The 18335-nt window shown below is 44.0% G+C and overlaps 1 protein-coding gene across 1 annotated transcript; it reads right to left on the bottom strand.

Moving 5' to 3' along the window:
* Positions 1–12945: 12945 nt before the first annotated feature.
* Positions 12946–17874, bottom strand: LOC141273115 (deoxycytidine kinase 2-like). Its single transcript, XM_073684520.1, has 7 exons — positions 17674–17874; positions 16821–16936; positions 14200–14393; positions 13967–14114; positions 13759–13874; positions 13289–13388; positions 12946–13115 (listed from the first exon to the last, which is right to left on the bottom strand). Exons 1-7 carry the CDS (start codon positions 17765–17767, stop codon positions 13089–13091), a joined length of 795 nt encoding a protein of 264 aa, XP_073540621.1. The 5' UTR covers positions 17768–17874; the 3' UTR covers positions 12946–13088.
* Positions 17875–18335: the final 461 nt, after the last annotated feature.

Here is an 18335-nt window from a genome sequence, read left to right as displayed (position 1 = left end):
ATCCAGCAGAGGCAGGGGAGTACTGTCAACGTTCTGGGACCGTTTTCTGAGACCCGCCCAGCTTACAGGCCCTGAGGCGTGGGGTACTCTCACAAGGAGTGGAAAGTTTCAAAAGATGATGCGGGAGTAACTTGCCGACCGTACCAGCGTCCTCCATGATTCCTCTGTGCCTTTTAATTATTGGGTATCCAAGCTGGACACTTGGAATGAACTCGCTGTACGCCTTGGAGGTCCTGGCCTGCCCTGCCGCTAGCGTGTTATCGGAGCGTGTTTTTAGTGCCGCTGGGGGAATTATAACTGATAAGCACACTCGCCTGTCAACTGACAATGCTGACAAGTTGACCCTTATCAAAATGAACAAGGGCTGGATTGGGCCAGACTTCTCATCACCACCAAGTGACAGCAGCGTAACAAAGTCAAATCCACTGTGTTATTTTAGGAGGTGTATTCCCATGCACCGCTTCACACCCACACATGGGTATACGCTTCCTCATTTCGGCTGTTTTTTGCTCTTCTCCTTATCCTCAGCCTCCACCACCACCACTATACCACCAGGGTGACCGTGGTCCATGTTGCCAGCATTGCAAGTTCCTCCGTCCTAATTTTTGGCAGCTCTTGCTTGGAAGGCATAGGCAAAGACTATGGGAGACCCACTCCCCAACAATGGGAATGTTTTAATATGCTGTACTGCATGGCTCTTGTAAGGGGCATTAAAATTGTCTTGTCAAGCTACTGTGACTTCCACGTCTCTTCCAAGGGTCATTGATATTGTCTTTTTATTCCACTGCGACCTCCACCACTCTTCCAAGGGGCATTGATATTGTCTTTTTATTCCACTGTGACCTCCACCACTCTTCCAAGGGGCATTGATATTGTCTTTTTATTCCACTGCGACCTCCACGTCTCTTCCAAGGGGCATTGATATTGTCTTTTTATTCCACTGCGACCTCCACGTCTCTTCCAAGGGGCATTCAAATATTGTTTTTAATTACCTCTAACCTCCACGACACTTCCAACAGGCATTGCATTTCATCCTAATTTTAGTCAGCTTTTGCTTTTCAATGCGTAAGCGAACACTAAGGGAGACCCACTCCTCAATAATGGGTAGAAGGTTTTTAGTACGCTGTAATCCACGTCTGTTTCAAGGGGCATTGCAGTTCCTCATAATTTTTGGAAAGCCTTCCATTCACTGCTTAGGCCAACAGTGTACAGGAGACCCAGTTGCTATAAATGGAAAAAACGGTTTAGTTAAGGCCCTCTGACCTCCATGTCACTTCCAAGAGGCATTGGAGTGCCTCGAAATTTTTGTGAGGCATTGCATTCACTGCATGCCCTATAACTGTGTAGCCGAACCGCTCCTTTTGGTACAGAAACATATCCTACAAGACATGTGTGGTTGACTGGCCTGATATTGATGTGAATGGTCCCTGTTCCTTCTCCTGTGCCACCACCTCATCCTTCATTCATCACCTGAAGCTTTGTTTTAACGGGAGTCATAGAACTGGGATAGTAGCAGGAAAACATCCAGCAATCCTCGGAGGAGGTAGGATATGCGCCAAAACACTGACCACCTCAGGCCTAGCCGCTACTACATACATGCGCTTGCATTCCAAGGAACTGAAAGCTAAGGAGATGGCCTCATGATCATGAATAATTTACTCGTGTAGGAGGCGACCACTGCTGCTGTCTACATTCTGAACTTTGTGTTGAAGCCCGATTGACCCAGGACCCGCAATCCTCTATGTCTGGAGGACGTGTTGCATCCCAGTGTCCAACTGTCCCGGTTTCCACAATATTAACCCAGTGTGAAGGCGTCAGTGAGATGGACCATCCCTGGCCACATTCACTTGTCCACGTGTTTGTGGTTAGGCTGTCCTTCCCACTAAATGCACTGGGGAGGGCACAGGTAATGTTTTGGTATGCATGCTTGTGTATAAGGCACACCGGGACAAATAGGGGCGGCTGGGGACAGTTTATGGACACCCGGCCACCCCCTGGCAGCTGGGGACCAAGCGTGGACACCCGGCCGCCAGGCGGCTGGGGACTGAGTATGTATACCAGGCCTCCGACGCAGCTATGACGTGGTGGCCAGATTCCGCCTCCACGTGTCTAAAAGGCCCAATTTCAAGTGCAAGCAAGCAGTATGGTATTGCAGCCTGCGGGTGGGTGGTTGGCTGGATATTTGCGCTTGCATTGCAAGGAATGGTGGAGGTACAATTGAACACTGCTCTGGGACAAGGACTAGCACGAGGATAGTTGAAAGTCTGCATCTTCTGATGCGGCATGGATCACTTCTGATGGGCACACTTTTAGGCAGTGACCTGGGTGTCTGAGATGCTTCCAGGGGTCTTCCCCATGCTGTTCCCATGTCTTTTCAGCACTGTATGCATGTGTCACACATCACATGTCCAGATAAGGTTGTAAAATGTTAAAATGACATTTCCCGGTGAATGCATTTGTCACTGTTGAAAGCAATACAAAAGTGCAAAAACGCATAAAAAATGCTACTTGTGAACATAGCCCAAGGTGTGGAGGAGTATTTTTGTTTTTGGTTATTTATTTTACCTTATACACAAGTCTTTACCCTGGAAAGGATGTTCCTTAACATATTTCACAGGAAAAGTTTCAGTTTCATTTTTGAACTTTTTAGGCTATGTGCCCATGATGCAGAAATGCTGCATATTTTTTACGCTTCTCCCTGGCAGGAAAAACGCATGCATTTTTTACATGTGTTTTTCCTGCCAGGTAGAAGAGTTTGTCAAGCGTTTTTGCATGCATTTCTGCATGCGGGTTATCAAGCGCTTTTCCAAGCGATTTTAGCATCACTTGGAAAAGTGCTTGACAACTTGTTCACACTATATAAATCCATGCAACCGGCATGGATTTATAGTAGTGTGACCAAGTTAGTTAAAAAAAAAAAAAAGAATAAGAATGGTAAAAAATAAAGTTTATACTCACCTTCCGGTGTCCTCCCGGTGTTCTCTCTGCCGCGTCCGGTGTCTTGCGCGGCTCGCTGTGTGAAGGACCTGCGGTGACGTCATTGAGTCATGTGATGGGTCACATGACTTAGTGACGTCATGGCAGGTCCTTCACATCAGCGCGAGCATTGCAAGACACCGGACAAAACACCGGGAGGACATCGGAAGGTGAGTATAAACTTTATTTTTTATTTTAAATTCTTTTTTTTCAGTTTCTATGGTACCCAGGTCTGGATAAGAGTCTCCTCTCCTCCACACCCGGGTACCATCCGCACATAGAAACGCATATCCATTTGTACAAATGTACTGACAAGGATAATATGCGTTTCAATGCAAGTCAATGGCGGCGATTACGCTGCGTGTCCGCAAAATTAATGGACATGCTGCAGATTTTTGAGCGCAGCATAAACGCTACGGAAAAATCCGCAGCATGGGCATTGACATTGCGGCTTGTCATTGGGGACCATGGGGGGCGGATTACCAAGCGTTTCCCAACGTTTGTGCTGCGGAAATTCCACAGCATAAACTATTGGAAAACGTATAGTGGGCACACAGCGTTATTGTGAGTCCGTAAAAGTGGCTTAATACCTCTGACCTCATTGTTGACAGCAGTGACTTGAGGGTCAGAAATGCTTCCTGGGGCGATCCCCATTCTGTCCCCATGTCATTTGAGCACTGTCACTATTGTTTTGGGCACTTTTTAGGCTTTCTACAGACTGCCGGGGGTGCCGCCACAAAAATGCTCGGGTCTCCCATAGACTAACATTGGGCTCGTTGCTCGGGTCGAGCACCCAAGTATCACGGTGAGCTCGGCCCGAGCTTCGAGCACCTGAGCATTTTAGTGCTCGATCAACACTACTCAGTACCCATTCTCCTTCTTTCAGAACGTTGCTGCTCAGGAAGTCTGCCTTGACATTTTCTTTCCCTTTTAACCGGTTCAGGACCGCACACTGTACATAAACGTCGGCGCTGCCTGGGCTCTGTGCAGCGCCTACGTTTAAAAACGGCGGGTGGTCCCGCAGCGCTCAGGACCCCCAGGGTCCCGCAAGCGCTGCGGTTCCGGTGCAGAGCGATAGCTCTGACAGGGGACATCACCGGGACCTGATTGGATCAGGTCCCAATGATGTTAACCCTTTGCTATCTTCTATATGCCGCGATCTATAGTGATCGCGGCATATAGAAGATAGTGAGAGGAGAGGGGTCATCAACTTAGCTCTCCGACGGCCCCCTGATGTCTTCCAGGACCTGCCGTTGTTATGGCAGCCGGAGGTCACATGACCGCCTCCGGATCTGCCATATATGGTGGCCTGCTAGGCTCAGCCTGCAGCTGAGTCCAGCAGGAGACACTGACTGTGAAACAGTCAGCAAAGGTGTCATGCAAACAATACATGTCTATTGCATTGCATGAGATCAGTGATTAGAAAAATAAAAATTAATGTCCCATACAGGGACTATGTAAAAAAAAATGTTTTCAAACTGTTAAAAAAAAATCACAAAATAAATAAAATATTAAAACCAATAAATCTGTATATTTAGGCAAAAACAAAAAAAGTACACATATTTGGTATCGCCGCGTCTGAAACAACCCGATCTATAAAACTGTCAACTAATTAACTCCTGCTGTGCACACCGTAACAAAAAATTTAAAAAACTGAGCAAAAAGCTATGCTCTTTCATCATATCGCCAAACAAAAAGTGGAAAAAAAATGTGATCAAAAAGCAAAATGGAAATAAAAATGGTACCGCTGAAAACGTCATCTTGTTCCGCAAAAAAACAGCTCCATCAGCCGAAAAATAAGTTATAGCTCTCAGAATATAGCGATGCAAAAAAAATATTTTTTCTATAAAATTGTTTTATTGTGTAAAAGCGCCAAAACATAAAAAAAACACAGTAAGTGTAGTATCACTGTAAACGTACTGACCCGCAGAATGCTGCCTTATCACTTTTACCACACGCAGAACAGCATAAAAAAAACCTCAAAAAACAATTCCTGAATTGTTTGTTTTTGTTAATTTTACCTCCCAAAAAACGGAATAGAAAGCGATCAAAAAATGTCACGTACCCAAAAATGGTACCAATAAAAATGTCAACTCGTCCCGCAAAAAACAAGCCGTCACATGACTGTTGGCCGAAATATGGAAAAATTATAGCTCTCAAAATATGGCGATGCAAAAACTAGATTTTGCAAAAAAAAGCGTTTTAGTGTGTGACAGCTGTCAATCATAAAAACCCGATATAAATCTGGTATCTCTGTAATCACACCGACCCGAAGAATAAAGTAATCTCATCACTTATACCGCACGAGGAACGGCGTAAATAATAAATAAAACCAATTCTTCACCTGCTACTGATTTGTTTATTATGTTTCCCAAATATCGCAGTAAGGCTCTGCTCACATTTATCCTGCGCTCTGCGCTGAGCACTTACACCAGAGTTTCCGTGTAAATCTCTGAAATACGTGATTCAGACGGAACCCATGACGGAAGATTCCCTGTAATGAGGCAGATATAGGCCACTGTGGATACCATCTGGCCTATGATCCCACGGTGTCATTTGTTTTAGGTGTGCATAAAAGTGCGGTTGGCCACAGTTTTGTGCACTTGTGAAAAAAAGGACACCGCTAAACAGAGGCCAGACGGAGTCCAGTTTAACTCTGCTGCCTCATTACAGTGAATGGATCCCACAGGGGTTTCATCTGAATTACATCACTTGGAAATTTAGATGGAAACCCCGATGTAAGTGCTCAGCCTCGAGCGCCGGATAAATGTTACGTAAAATGTTCCCAATAAAAGCTTCAACTCAGTCCTCAACAAAAGCTAGTCCCCACTCAGGTCCGTCATCTGTTAAAAATATTCCAAGTTACTGGTAGCAGAAAGGTTCTGGAAAAGCGAAATGGCCCTTGCCCCCAAAAGAAATTCAGAAAATTTTGTGCTCCCAAATCCAAAGGCCTATTCTACAATAATTTATTCTCCAATTGTCAAATAGCGCTCAAATGTAAAACCTGAGGGTAAAACATTTTTTTGTGGTAAAAATATAATTATGTTTTTTTTCACTGCCCAATGGTATAAATTAAAAAATTAAAAAATGCTCACTACTTCCCTAGATGAATTCCTTGAGAGGTGTAGTTTACAAAATGGGGTCACTTGTGGGGGTTTCTGCTGTTTCGGCATGTCAGCGATTCTTCAAATGTGACATGGTGTCTGCAACCTATCCCAGCCAACATAGCGCTCCTTTCTCTTCCGAACCCTGCCGTACACCAAAGCAGTGGTTTTCCTCCACATATGGGGTATCGGCGTACTCAGGAGAAATTGCACAACAAATTTCATGGTGCAATTTATCCTGTTACCCTTATGATAATGCAAAATTAGGGAATGAAAACCATTTTTTGTGGGAAAAATGTGAAAATTTTATTTTTACGGCTCAATATTATAAACTTCTGTGAAGCACCTGGGGGTGCAAGGTGCTCACCACACATCTAGATAAGTTCCCTAAGGGGTCTAGTTTCCAAAATGGTGGCACTTGTGGGGGGTTTCCACTTTTCAGGCGCATCAGGGGCTCCCCAAATGCAACATGGCGTCCGCTAATTATTCAAGCAAATTTTACATTCAAAAAGTCAAATGGCACTCCTTCCGTTCCAAACCCTGCCGTGCGCCCAAACAGTGGTTTGCCTCCACATATGGGGTATCGGCGTGTTCAGGAGAAATTGCACTACAAATTGTGTAGTCCATTTTTTCCTGTTACCCTTGTGAAAATAAAAAAATTGTGTCTAAAGTAACATTTTTGTGAAAAACAGTTAAATGTTCATTGTTTTCTTCCACATTCCAAAAATTCCCTTGAAACACCTGAAGGGTTAATAATGTTTTTGAATGTGGTTTTGAGCACCTTTAGGGGTGCAGTTTTTAGAATGGTGTCACTTTTGGGTATTTTCTGTCATAAAGGCCCCTCAAAGTCACTTCAAATAAGATGTGGTCCCTGAAAAAATGTTTTTGTAAATTTTGTTGGAAAAATGAGAAATCGCTGGTCAACTTTTAATCCTTATAGCTCCCTACCAAAAAAAAAATGTGGTTCCAAAATTGTGCAGATGTAAAGTAGACATGTGGGAAATGTTATTTATTAACTATTTTGTGTGACATATCTCTCTGATTTAAGGACATGAAAATTCAAAGTTTGAAAATTGCAAAATTTGCCAAATTTCCGATTTTTTCACAAATAAACGCAAGTGATATGAAAGAAATTTTACCACTATCATGAAGTACAATATGTCACGAAAAAACAATCTCAGAATCAGGGGAATCCGTTGAAGCATTCCAGAGTAATTACTTCATAAAGTGACAGTGGTCAGAATTGAAAAAATTGGCCCGGTCACGAAGGCAAAAACAGGCTCTGGCGCGAAGTGGTTAAATGTAGGGCAGTAAGGGAGAGTAACTGACCTTCTGCTTTTTTTTTTTTAATAGTTTGTCACTCTCATTAGATTTTTTGACTTCGTACCGCCTTGATGGTTTATATATGCCACCGATACTTCATTGTCTGACAATATGTGGACGTCCCGACCCTGAAGAGATATAAGGAACCCGTTTACTGCCTGATCTACAGCCAATAGTTCCTTGACATTAGAGGATAACTTTTTCTCGCTTTCTGGCCATAGTCCCTGAATTATATCGCCATTTAAGTGAGCTCCCCATCCCGTGGGACTTGCGTCTGTGGTTAACACGTGGGTAGGTCTTACCTCCCGGGACACCCTCTGAACTCAGTTCGTCTCCAACCCCCATCTAAGGGACTGTTGAACAGGGAGAGAAGGTTAAAGTATGCTCCAGACAGCCCCCAAGGACTGACTCATTATATAATACATCCCATTCAAGGGCCCTGGAGTGGAATTGTGACCATCGAACAGCGGGAAAACAGGATGTTAATGTGCCTAATAGGGACATCGCATTACGGAGAGTCATGGAGGGCTTTATCCATGGCTTTTTCCACAAGACTCTGGATTAATTCAACCTTCCGGACTGGAAGACGTGACAACTGTTTTTCCGAATCTAGAATAACCCCCCAAAACTGCTGGGCTCTTGTGGGAATTAATTTAGACTTTGGCAGGTTTAATAACCACCCCAGGCCTTCTAGGATGGACATTACGTCCCCTAGATGGGACTCACATTGATGGAAGGAACGACCCACGATAAGAAAGTCATCGAGGTAGGGGATAATAAGGATGTCTTTTTCCCTAACATGGGCCATGACTTCCGCCACTACTTTAGTAAAAACTCTTGGAGCGACGGCTAGACCGAAGGGAAGGGAAGTATATTGAAAATGTTTAATTACAGCCTCCATCCTTACTGCTACCCTTAGGTATTTTTGGTAATGTTTGTGAATGGGTACGTGATAATACGGGTCTTTAAGATCCAAAACCGCCATAAAACAAGTTTAATTGCTGCTTTCAAGGATTCCATTTTAAACGTACGTACAGTTAGGTGTCTATTCAGGGATTTCAAATTGATTATGGTCCTGAAAGATCCGTTTGGCTTGGGAACTAAAAAAGAGAGAATAGAAACCCTAACCTCCCTCTATTTCCGGGACCTCAACCAGGACAGATTTCCTAACTAGGTCATGAATCTCTGACTGGAGGGCCTACCGTTGTATAAGGGAAGAACAGGAGGGAGTAACCATGAACCTCCCATGGGGAAGTGATTGGAATTCTAATTTTAGCCCTGACGACACCAGGTCGAAGATCCAGCCACTTGTATTTATACGTTCCCAGGCTGGGAGAAAGGAAGATAATCTTCCTCCCACCTGGGATGACCATTATTGTCCCGATTTTCGTGTGCCTTGGGAAGATGTGCCAAAAAGAAGACCTCTACCTTTCTGGCTATGGGCGTCATACTTTCCCTGTTCTTTCGTTGGTCTTCTTGAGACAAACTTCTTTTTCTCTTTTTCCTAAAAGACTATTTATAAGCAGGTAGGGAATCGTCCATGGCGGGACCAAACAGATACTGTCCTTCACAGGGGATAGAACAGAGTCTAGATCTGGCCTGTATGTCTCTCAGAGGGGGGAGGGGGCCAAAGCCCAAAAAAAGGATGATCCATAATGGTAAAAAGGTATAAATTTATTAGCAATAGGGGTACGATAACACACATAAGATGCAAAGTATAAAAATGGCGCACACATGAGATGGAAAAACTCAGGATCAGGTGAGATATACATATGGTAACCAATAACCAGAAGACATACCCCTTGACAAAGGCTGCCCGCCGAAACGCGCGTCGGGGTTTGCGCACACATACCAGGTACAGGTAGATTATTCTTTGGAGACTTACTGTTATGCTATATAGTAAAGTTTATGTATAATTCAAGGTCTCTATGTACTATGTTGGACATTATAAATGCTATATGTTTTAGCCAGTTCTAGTCTTCTGGTTATTGGTTACCATATGTATATCTCACCTGATCCTGAGTTTTTCCATCTCATGTGTGCGCCATTTTTATACTATGCATCTTATGTGTGTTATCGTACCCCTATTGCTAATAAATTTATACCTTTTTACCATTATGGATCATCCTTTTTTTGGGCTTTGGCCCCCTCCCCCCTCTTTGTGTAGTGCTACACGATGATCCTTTATTATATTAGTCCGTAGGTGGGCAATCTACTATAGATATGGAACACATTGTGCGTACTAGGACCACTATAACTATTTTGCCTCTATCCATTAAGCTCCTTTGTCTGTATGTCTCTCAGCCAACACTTGAACCACAAAGCCCATCGGGCAGAATTAGAGCCACTGATCTTGCTGCTAATCTGACTGAGGCGTCAACTAGAAATGGCGCAGCGCCCTGGGCAAGAGGAATTGAGGACAGGATTTCCTTTCTGGCTACACCGCTTTTCAGCTGGGTCTCTAAGTGCTGTAACCATATCATTAGGGATAGAGGTACAGGTTGATGCTACCGCTGGTCTCAAGGCACCTGCAGCGGTTTCCCAGGTTCCCCTCAAGAAGGTATCAGCCTTTCTGTCGAGTGGATCTTTTAAGGCTCCCCTGTCATTAAAGGGTAAGGAGGATTTTTTAGAAGCTTTAGTAATGGCGATATCAAGCTTTGGCGCCTTAGACCTTGAGGAAGATTATGTATCTTCTTTTGAATGAGGGTGGTAGGGAACCTTTCCTCTGTTTTTTTCCACTCTGTCGAGAAGACCCTGAATTTTATTATTCATAGGAAAACACCTTTTCTTTTTATTATCAAGGCCCCCAAACATCACATCCTCTACCGATTTATTAGATCTAGTATCTACAATACCCATGGTGGACCACACAGCCTTGATCAACACGTCCACCTGAGTCACTGTCCGAGGAGGAAGATGAGAGGGAAGGGTCATCTGAATCTTCGGTAACTATGGATAGGGAGGAATCCTCAGATATTGGGTAAGGAATTCTTTTCCGTTTACCCTTTGTTTTTTAACAAGGGCTTTGTCAGTTTCTTCTTTAATTAAAGATCTTAATCCTGAAGAAAAACTGGGGGATTCCTCTGCTACAGTTTGGTTAATGCAATCTTGACAAAGTCTTTTGTCATGGGTATTAGTTAGTGGGATCTTACATAACGCACATTCCTTGAGCTTTACTTTGGAAATACATTTATTAGTCTGAAAAATATTAGTCAGAGGGAAGACCATTACCAAGTGAACATATCCGAAGATCCACTTGCCCACTCAAATATAAGGTACTGGGTTTGCAGACTCTACTCCGAACGGAGGGTCTTGCCTCTGAACTGCAGAATCTTTCTTCCTGCTTGATTCTTTTTGGTTGGACCTTTAACATCCATGTTTTTCTGTGGAACAGCTTCCACTAGAACGATGTTCTACAGGCTCCCCCGACAACAGCTGATCTCCCCGCTGCTGTTCACTATCCACCATCACTCCTCTCCTAGAAGAGCTGAGAAGCACTCTGGTAGTGGTGCCCCAGAGCTTTATACTAGCCCCCAGTACCTAGTCAATTGACCCTTGTATGGAGTGAAGACCTACTCTCCCTGGTAGGGAATATTCCCTCTACCTGACGCCGCACACCTCCAGCGTGTCTTCTGCTGTGACATCATTCCGGAAGCATTGTATCCAGGCACACCCGCCGGTACTGTCACACCTTCGCCTAGTCACCAGCCGCGTCACACGCCGGTGCGGCCCAAACTTCCTGCATGTGCAGATCTTTCACTAGACCGCGCCTCATGGTTCCTGCGGTCTGGACCATGCACGAGCTGCCGACCCCGGCCAGGAGATGCCGCTCTTACCCCAGCACACCGAGCAGCCCCCCTGAGCTCTGTCATGGCGTCTCCAGACCGACCGAAGTGGAGAAGAGATCCCCGCTGGGACGGGCTGGCTTGGTCTGGGACAGGAAGCCTGCAGGGGTTCCCATCAAGGACAGGAAACCAAACTGAGGGAAGAGAGGTGCCACCCTTTTAACCAGTAGGTGTCCTGTCCTTGGTGGGCGGATTCCCTCTCTCGTGGTGCTGTCATGGGTGAATGAATAAAGAGGATACTTTAATTTTCACTCTGAGCACCCCTCCTCCTGTCATTATCCCTTAGTGACAGGAAAACACTGGAGGGTGTTGGTGGAAGAGATCTTTTAACTGCTGTGACGTTGAGACTGCAAAAGGTCAAGGAAGACAATCTCCTGTTGTGCCATAATGAGGGACAAACTGGAAAATTGGCTCATTACTATGGGACCCTTCTAGGTAGGGTTGAAACAGAAAACCCCGTTCCAGTGAAGACCCAATTTAATTTAACTTGTTCTGCTGCTTTAGCTTCACCTTTTATGCATTATCTACTCTGAGTTCTTTGGCCAAAAAAATAAATAATTAATCCTATTTCACCTTGGGTTTCTTACCAATTGTGCCATTAGTTGTTCATTTGCCCTGTGCTCAAACGTAGTCAAAATCACTTACTAAGCCAAAGTCAGTCTTTATGGCATATGTTAGCATACCATATAATCCCATTATCATTTGTGGCAGAGGATAGATATCTAATATTTTCTCTTTAAACTAGGAGTACATTTGCAACTGTATTGTGCCATCAGGTAGTACAGACTTTCACTTATGTAATTATGTGCTCTCTGTTTAGTGTTCCCATAATAAGGGCTACAGCCTTTGTGTGATAAAAGCATACACAACTTTGTCTGGATTTTAGACATCTATTATACCACAAGAAGATAATTGATTTTCTTTACTTTTTTATATAATAAAGCAATAAAATAACACCTTCTTAGAAGATATTATACGATATAAAAAGCAGACACGCTTCTTACAATTCTGAAATGCAAGTCAGGGCTGTGGCATCTGTAAGCTAAAATGATGAAACCTTCATAAAAAGGACAATAATTAGTATTATATACTTAGAAAACTAGCATATTTATGGATTTAAATCTAGTCCGCCTTACAGACTCCACAGTGGTGATGCAAGCCAACATCATACGAGGACAAGCTCTGAAACCAGCATATGATTAATATATACTTATCTTTTTGTACAAAAAAAAAACAAAACCACAAACACATTTTGCCATGTTTGCTAAAGCATGTCTAGCAAGTGTTTGTTACAACCCATTTCACAACTGTATTGCAGGAAACACTAAAACTTCAGTGATATATTCCCAGCTCCGAGATCCTATCCAATATGTAGGTGTAATATTAGCAAATGGCTCCAATTATAAATGTAGTATAGTTTTTCTGATTTGCCATGTCTCCTTCCTCATGTGTAGGCATTGCAGGACCTTAGGTATTCATGGTTACAACCTCTGATAGTGATAGCTAGTTGCTAGTGGTCATAACCATGGATACCTAAGGTCCTGCAATGCCTTCACATGAGGAAAGACAGCGAATCAGAAAAACTATACTACATTTCCAATCGGAGGTATTTGCTATTACACCTACTACAAATTGAGATAGGTTCTTAAAGATGGGAATACCCCTTTACGGCAAAAACCCATATTTACATGCAAAACTAAAACGCTAAAAAAGTTAATATATTTGAGGTATGAAAATAAAAATAAGAAACAAATGGAGAAAAGGCTTTGATGACTAGGAGGAAGGTTTCCAAAATCGAGCTAGCGGCAAGACATCAAGTAGAAAATTTTTCAAGTAGTGGTTAAAGGGCCATGAGAAAGTCTTTGACCTAAAATGGGAAAAACAAAATGTTAAATATAAAAATATATAGCTATTTGTGCATTTTTAACCTCTCCAAAACAACTTGGATTTTCATTTTTGAAGGTAAATTTAATACGATTTTTGGGTACTGAGGTCAGTTACGCAGCAGTTTTAATTAGGTATTCTTTGCAAAGCCCTTACCTTGTCAATCAATGCTTCTTGTTGGATCTTGTCATTTTTGAAGTCATCATTTACATCCAAGACTAGAATTGGGGTGTGTCTCAGGGACTCAAAATCCACCCTAGATTAAAAGATCAACGTGTTCAGGTTTATTGAAAGCTGCATCAGCCAAGACAGCTCAAAAGTCAAACTTCTTTCCAAAATGTAATTGGACCAACCCCGAATAGTATACATACACACTAGACTGAATTAGCGTTCCCAATGCTATAGAGCAGGGGTCTCAAACACAAGGCCCAGTTGTGTGGCCGCAGAGACAAAACGCGTCCAGCGACTGCTGACGTTAGCAAATCTTTTCAACTAAAAGTGCGTCCATGTGCTCTTCATATTCAAATTTTTTCTATGTACGGTCCCTTTACCTGGCTCAGTTTGAGACTCCGGCTATAGAGAATACAAAAACTTTATAATGCCATCCACAATAGCACAAGACTTACTGTGATGTTCTGTCATAGAGCCATTTCTCATGTTTATAATGCAGGCTTTCCAAGTATTCTAGTTCAATCCCTTGTTCCTCCTCTCTGCCTCTTGAATGAAGTCTACCCATACATTTCTGAAGAGTGAAAGAACAAGATTATGTTGTATTGAGAGGTCCTTTACTTCTAGGTTATGAGCCTCCAGTGAAAAGTATGAAGTTATTCGTACCTGGGGAGTTGCTCGGAGATATATTATTCCATCCAGCTCAATTTCACCCTCAAACTGTTTGAGAAGCCATGTGTGCCAGTCCTGATAGATTGCCCACTCAGTTTCTTTGATGTTCCCAGATTCAAACAAGCTTGAGGCAAAGACGTACCTATATAAACAATAATGGGGTGTCACACAGGGTACTCTCTTCTAGAACACATTTTCTTACCAATGACAAACAAAAAGGTGCCCACCGATCACTGTACACAGAGCGCTCAAAGAACTGTACTGGATGCTCCGCTTCTCTTAGTTTAGCAGACACAGGCTTCAACTGAGCCCTCACACGGCTTAAGCAAGCATATGTCTGGAAGGTGTAAGCCCAACGTGTTGGCTTGTCGTACAGCATCTGAAGGAGGTTTCCACCACTCTTCTGGGATGTAGACAGTTCCTTAAAGAATGAAAATGAATAAGCCTTATAGTCAGAAAATTTACATGGACAACTCTCAAAAAAGGGACTGTCAGCACAGAATTTCTGTTCAAACCAAGTACAGGCGCATCATGGTATCGCCAGTCATTTAACTACATTTTCCCATCTATCGCCACCCTTCCCTGGTTCTATGAAGCCAGAGATGTCAAAGCGGTTGGGGGGGGGATGCAGGAAAACAAGCAGGTGGGAACACGCATTTAAAGGATGGGCCCCACTGTAAAGCACCGAGCGGTAGGACTTTGTTTGAACCATCATTCTGTGTTGATACGAGTCCCTTTATGACCTTGGACATATGAATACGGCCATGGTCGTATCTCCATGAGCGCTACAGCACTGAGCCCGCATCTTTTCGGGCACATGACAGCTGATCTGTATAGCTGTCATGAGCCCCTAACAGCCGCGGGTGGAATTGCGATCCACCCACGGCCATTACCATGTTAAAATACTGCTGTCAATCTCCGCCAGCAGCATTTAACATGGCCGCACCAGAAGCGTGTCACTAATCTCGCCCGTCAGCGCCCTGCGGTTGTCATTGTCGGGATGCTATGAACACCACATAGCGGTCGGTGCGCATAGCGAATGAGCATTTTTGCTACACACAGCAGGGCTGACCGAACAGGCAGGACGATCGCAACTGCTAATCTCCCATGGAAACTATTGAAGTATATGAAGAATAAAAAAAAAAAAAAAAAAAAAAGTTTTTATAAAAAGTCAAGCCTTTTGCCCCATTCAAAAAAAATAAAAAATACACATACACACACTTTGTAACGCCACGGTCAGAAATGCCTGATCTATATATAAAAAGAACTAATTTGAATCAGTAAACGACGTAACAAAAAAATTAAAAATGCCAGAATTAGTTTTTTTGGTCACCACAACATTGCAATCAAGACATTTTATTAATACCATTTTGGGGTAGATACAAACATCAGCTCGGCGCACAAAAAATAAGCCCTTAACCAGCCCCAGATCCCGAAAAATGGCGACTTTTGGTTGCAAACTTTGTTATGGTTTTTTTTAGCACCTAAAAAAAGAACCTATACATGTTTGGTCTTTACGAACTTGTAATGACCTGGGGAAGCATAGCGGCAGGCCAGTTTTGGCATGTAGTGAAAATAGTATAAAAAAAAAAAAAAAACAACAAACAAACAAACACAGCCCTGAAAACAATAGTGGACTTGCACTTTTTTTGCAGTTTCACCCCCCCCCCCCCCCCCCAAATTTCCAGAACGTGATATGGTAAAACCAATGGTGTCATTAAAAAGTACAACTTGTCCCGTAAAAAAAAACAAGCTCTCACATTGGACAGAAAAATAAAAATAAGTTATGGCTCTGGGAAGAAGAGGAGCAAAAAACAAACTGAAAAACCCAAGGTGGTTAAGGGAGTCTGGCAGCACAGAACATGTACATGGTTTGAACAGTCATCAGTGCACCGTCTCCTCTGGCTCCTGCAAAAGCCAGAGCAGTCAATCATAGAAGCAGTGCGGACATATTGTAGATACATGACAAGTAGGTGGGAAGGTGCGTACCAAGAAGCTTGTTTTGAACAGTCATTTTGTGTGTAATCTTTTTAAATGCATATATAGGAAAATTTCCAAACATGCCCAGTGTATGTCAGGAATAGCTGGATTAGACGGCAGAATGAACATAATGCTTGCCATTGTTAAAATCATTGAGGAAATGTTCTAGACTAGTCTAAATATCTAAACCCAAAATGCACATACTTGGGATAAGTCAAGGAGCGAAGGCCCAACTCTTGGCATCTCCACCAATAATCAGGTTGATGGGGCACATCGTCATGGCTGGTACTGCAGCTACTCAAGTGTATGGAGCGGTGCCTCAGGCACGTCAATCAGCAGATTGGTGGCAATGCCAGGAGTCAGACCCACGCTAATGTGATACATGATCTCTACAAAATGACATGCACTCCATCCCTCACCAGGTGTTATTCAAAACCTGAAGGGGTGGTGGTGGGGGGGAAACAGAGGTGGACCCTTATGTTTAGAACACTAAAAGGCTAAGTGGTTTATCAATAAAAACTTTTAGGCCAAGGCCTCACTATCAGTATTTTGCTTCAGGAGTGGGAGATAAAACCAGGAGTTGGTGATAAATGTTGAATTGGTGACTTGTTTCTATTATACCTTCTCTCTGATTGTTCCTTACCTGGTTTGGCTCCCACTCCTGAGAAAAAATACTGACCGAATACCGACCAAATACTGATAGTGGGGCCGTGGTCTTAAGGAGAGTCTTTCCAGCAGTTTTTTATTAGAGCTAGAGAGAAGCAGACATGAATGTCCTAGTCGGATAATAATGGACGACTCCTTTTCAGATTAGGAAATTAGACTATAAAAGGAGTGGCCATCAGCGCAGTAGGAGCTATTAGAATACCTCGTGCTCGTTTTCCGCAGTCTGCACATTACACCACTTGGCGATGGGTTCAGGAACAACCTCCCATTCATCACTCGCCTGCTCCAGAACTCGGACAAACGTCGATTTCCCAGCAGCTGTAGAAACAGAAGATCAAAGCAATGATCCCAGTGCAATATAGCTGAGGACAGAGGCGATAAAGGCTGACATCAGCATGGCGGACAACGTGACCACAAACTGTATGCCCATACATGAAGAAAACACACCATGCACCACACTGTTACCTGCACACTTATTACAGTGGAGAGCTGACTTACACACACTTCTTGTAGTGATAGATTACATACACAGGGCGGGAAAATCTAGGATAACCTATTGGCCATGCTGTCGGAGGTATACATCTTATCGGGAGCTGGCTGAATACAGGGCAGGGGGCAGCTGTGTTTTACAGCCAGGACTAGTTACTCCGATGCCCATTGACACATGCCTAGAAGCTGCCGTGGTAGCCACAGACTGGGAGCTGTAGGAAATGAGAATTTGTCCAGTATTCAAGTAAATAGAAAAATAGAATTATACGATTTCATGTAGACTTCTAGTGAAATGTGAGAACTATAAGCGCTCTCTCACAGCCGGACACACGGGGGCGCTGCCGCCATTGTAACGGATGGCAGAAAAGCCGCCAGAATTTAACAGCTGAGAAGTTCCACTGAAATCAAAGCGTGAAGTGGCGGGAGCTGCACCGCCAACATCGGCGGCTTCTGTGGGGGCATCCCGCATGTGAGCGCAGCCCCGCAGCCCATCACATACACCGCATAGAGGCGGCGATCACGTCGCATCACCTACAATATCGTCCGATCTGTAGTTGTATACTTACCGATATTCCCTTCTATGGAAAGCTTCTTGCTCCGCTTGTGAAAGCTGAGGTCCAGACTAGGGCTGTAGCACGTCCTCTTCGGTGGAGTGGCCATAGCCAGCGAGACGATGTGAAGGCTTCACAAATGCAAAAGTGCAGAAAGAAATAATATGTGTGAACTTAACTGCATAAATTACAGGCTGATGTATATAAGGCTCAGGCGTTCCGCCAATCAGAATAAAGCAGACATCGTTGTAGCCAATGATATCCCTAAGGCCTGGCCACAGCAGCCAATCAATGAAGGAGAGGCCGGCCTAAAAAGCGCGGCATGTTCGTAGCTGGCTGTGTGGCGTTCGGTGGCCGCTGGAGTGTGAGAGACTGTGGAGCCTCCGTGACGTCACCAGCAGGGGAGAAATCAATCAATCATTGTTATCTGAGCGGCAGTGGACGTGACCGCAACCCTGTAGAGTGTCAGTACCGTGTGTGCCTGCCGTGCGCCTCCATATGGTCGTGACCGGCCCTGCAGAGTAGCCCTGTGCGCCTCCATATGGTCGTGACCAGCCCTGCAGAGTAGCCCTGTGCGCCTCCATATGGTCGTGACCAGCCCTGCAGAGTAGCCCTGTGCGCCTCCATATGGTCGTGACCAGCCCTGCAGAGTAGCCCTGTGCGCCTCCATATGGTCG

Source organism: Phyllobates terribilis, unplaced genomic scaffold (genome assembly GCF_046119375.1).
Source record: "Phyllobates terribilis strain yellow unplaced genomic scaffold, ASM4611937v1 Scaffold_5__5_contigs__length_657084704, whole genome shotgun sequence".
Classification (NCBI taxonomy): Eukaryota; Metazoa; Chordata; class Amphibia; order Anura; family Dendrobatidae; genus Phyllobates; species Phyllobates terribilis.
The sequence above is the reverse complement of the archived record's forward strand: the minus strand, read 5'-3'. Positions and strand labels throughout refer to the sequence as shown.

Coding starts and splice junctions, on each gene's coding strand:
- LOC141273115 (XM_073684520.1), bottom strand. CDS start 17,767: ATGGCCACTCCACCGAAGAGGACGTGCTACAGCCCTAGTCTGGACCTC. Junction 16,937..17,673: donor TTCCATAGAAGGGAATATCG/GTAAGTATACAA, acceptor CTGTTTCTACAG/CTGCTGGGAAATCGACGTTT. Junction 13,389..13,758: donor CTCTATGACAGAACATCACA/GTAAGTCTTGTG, acceptor CTTTTAATCTAG/GGTGGATTTTGAGTCCCTGA.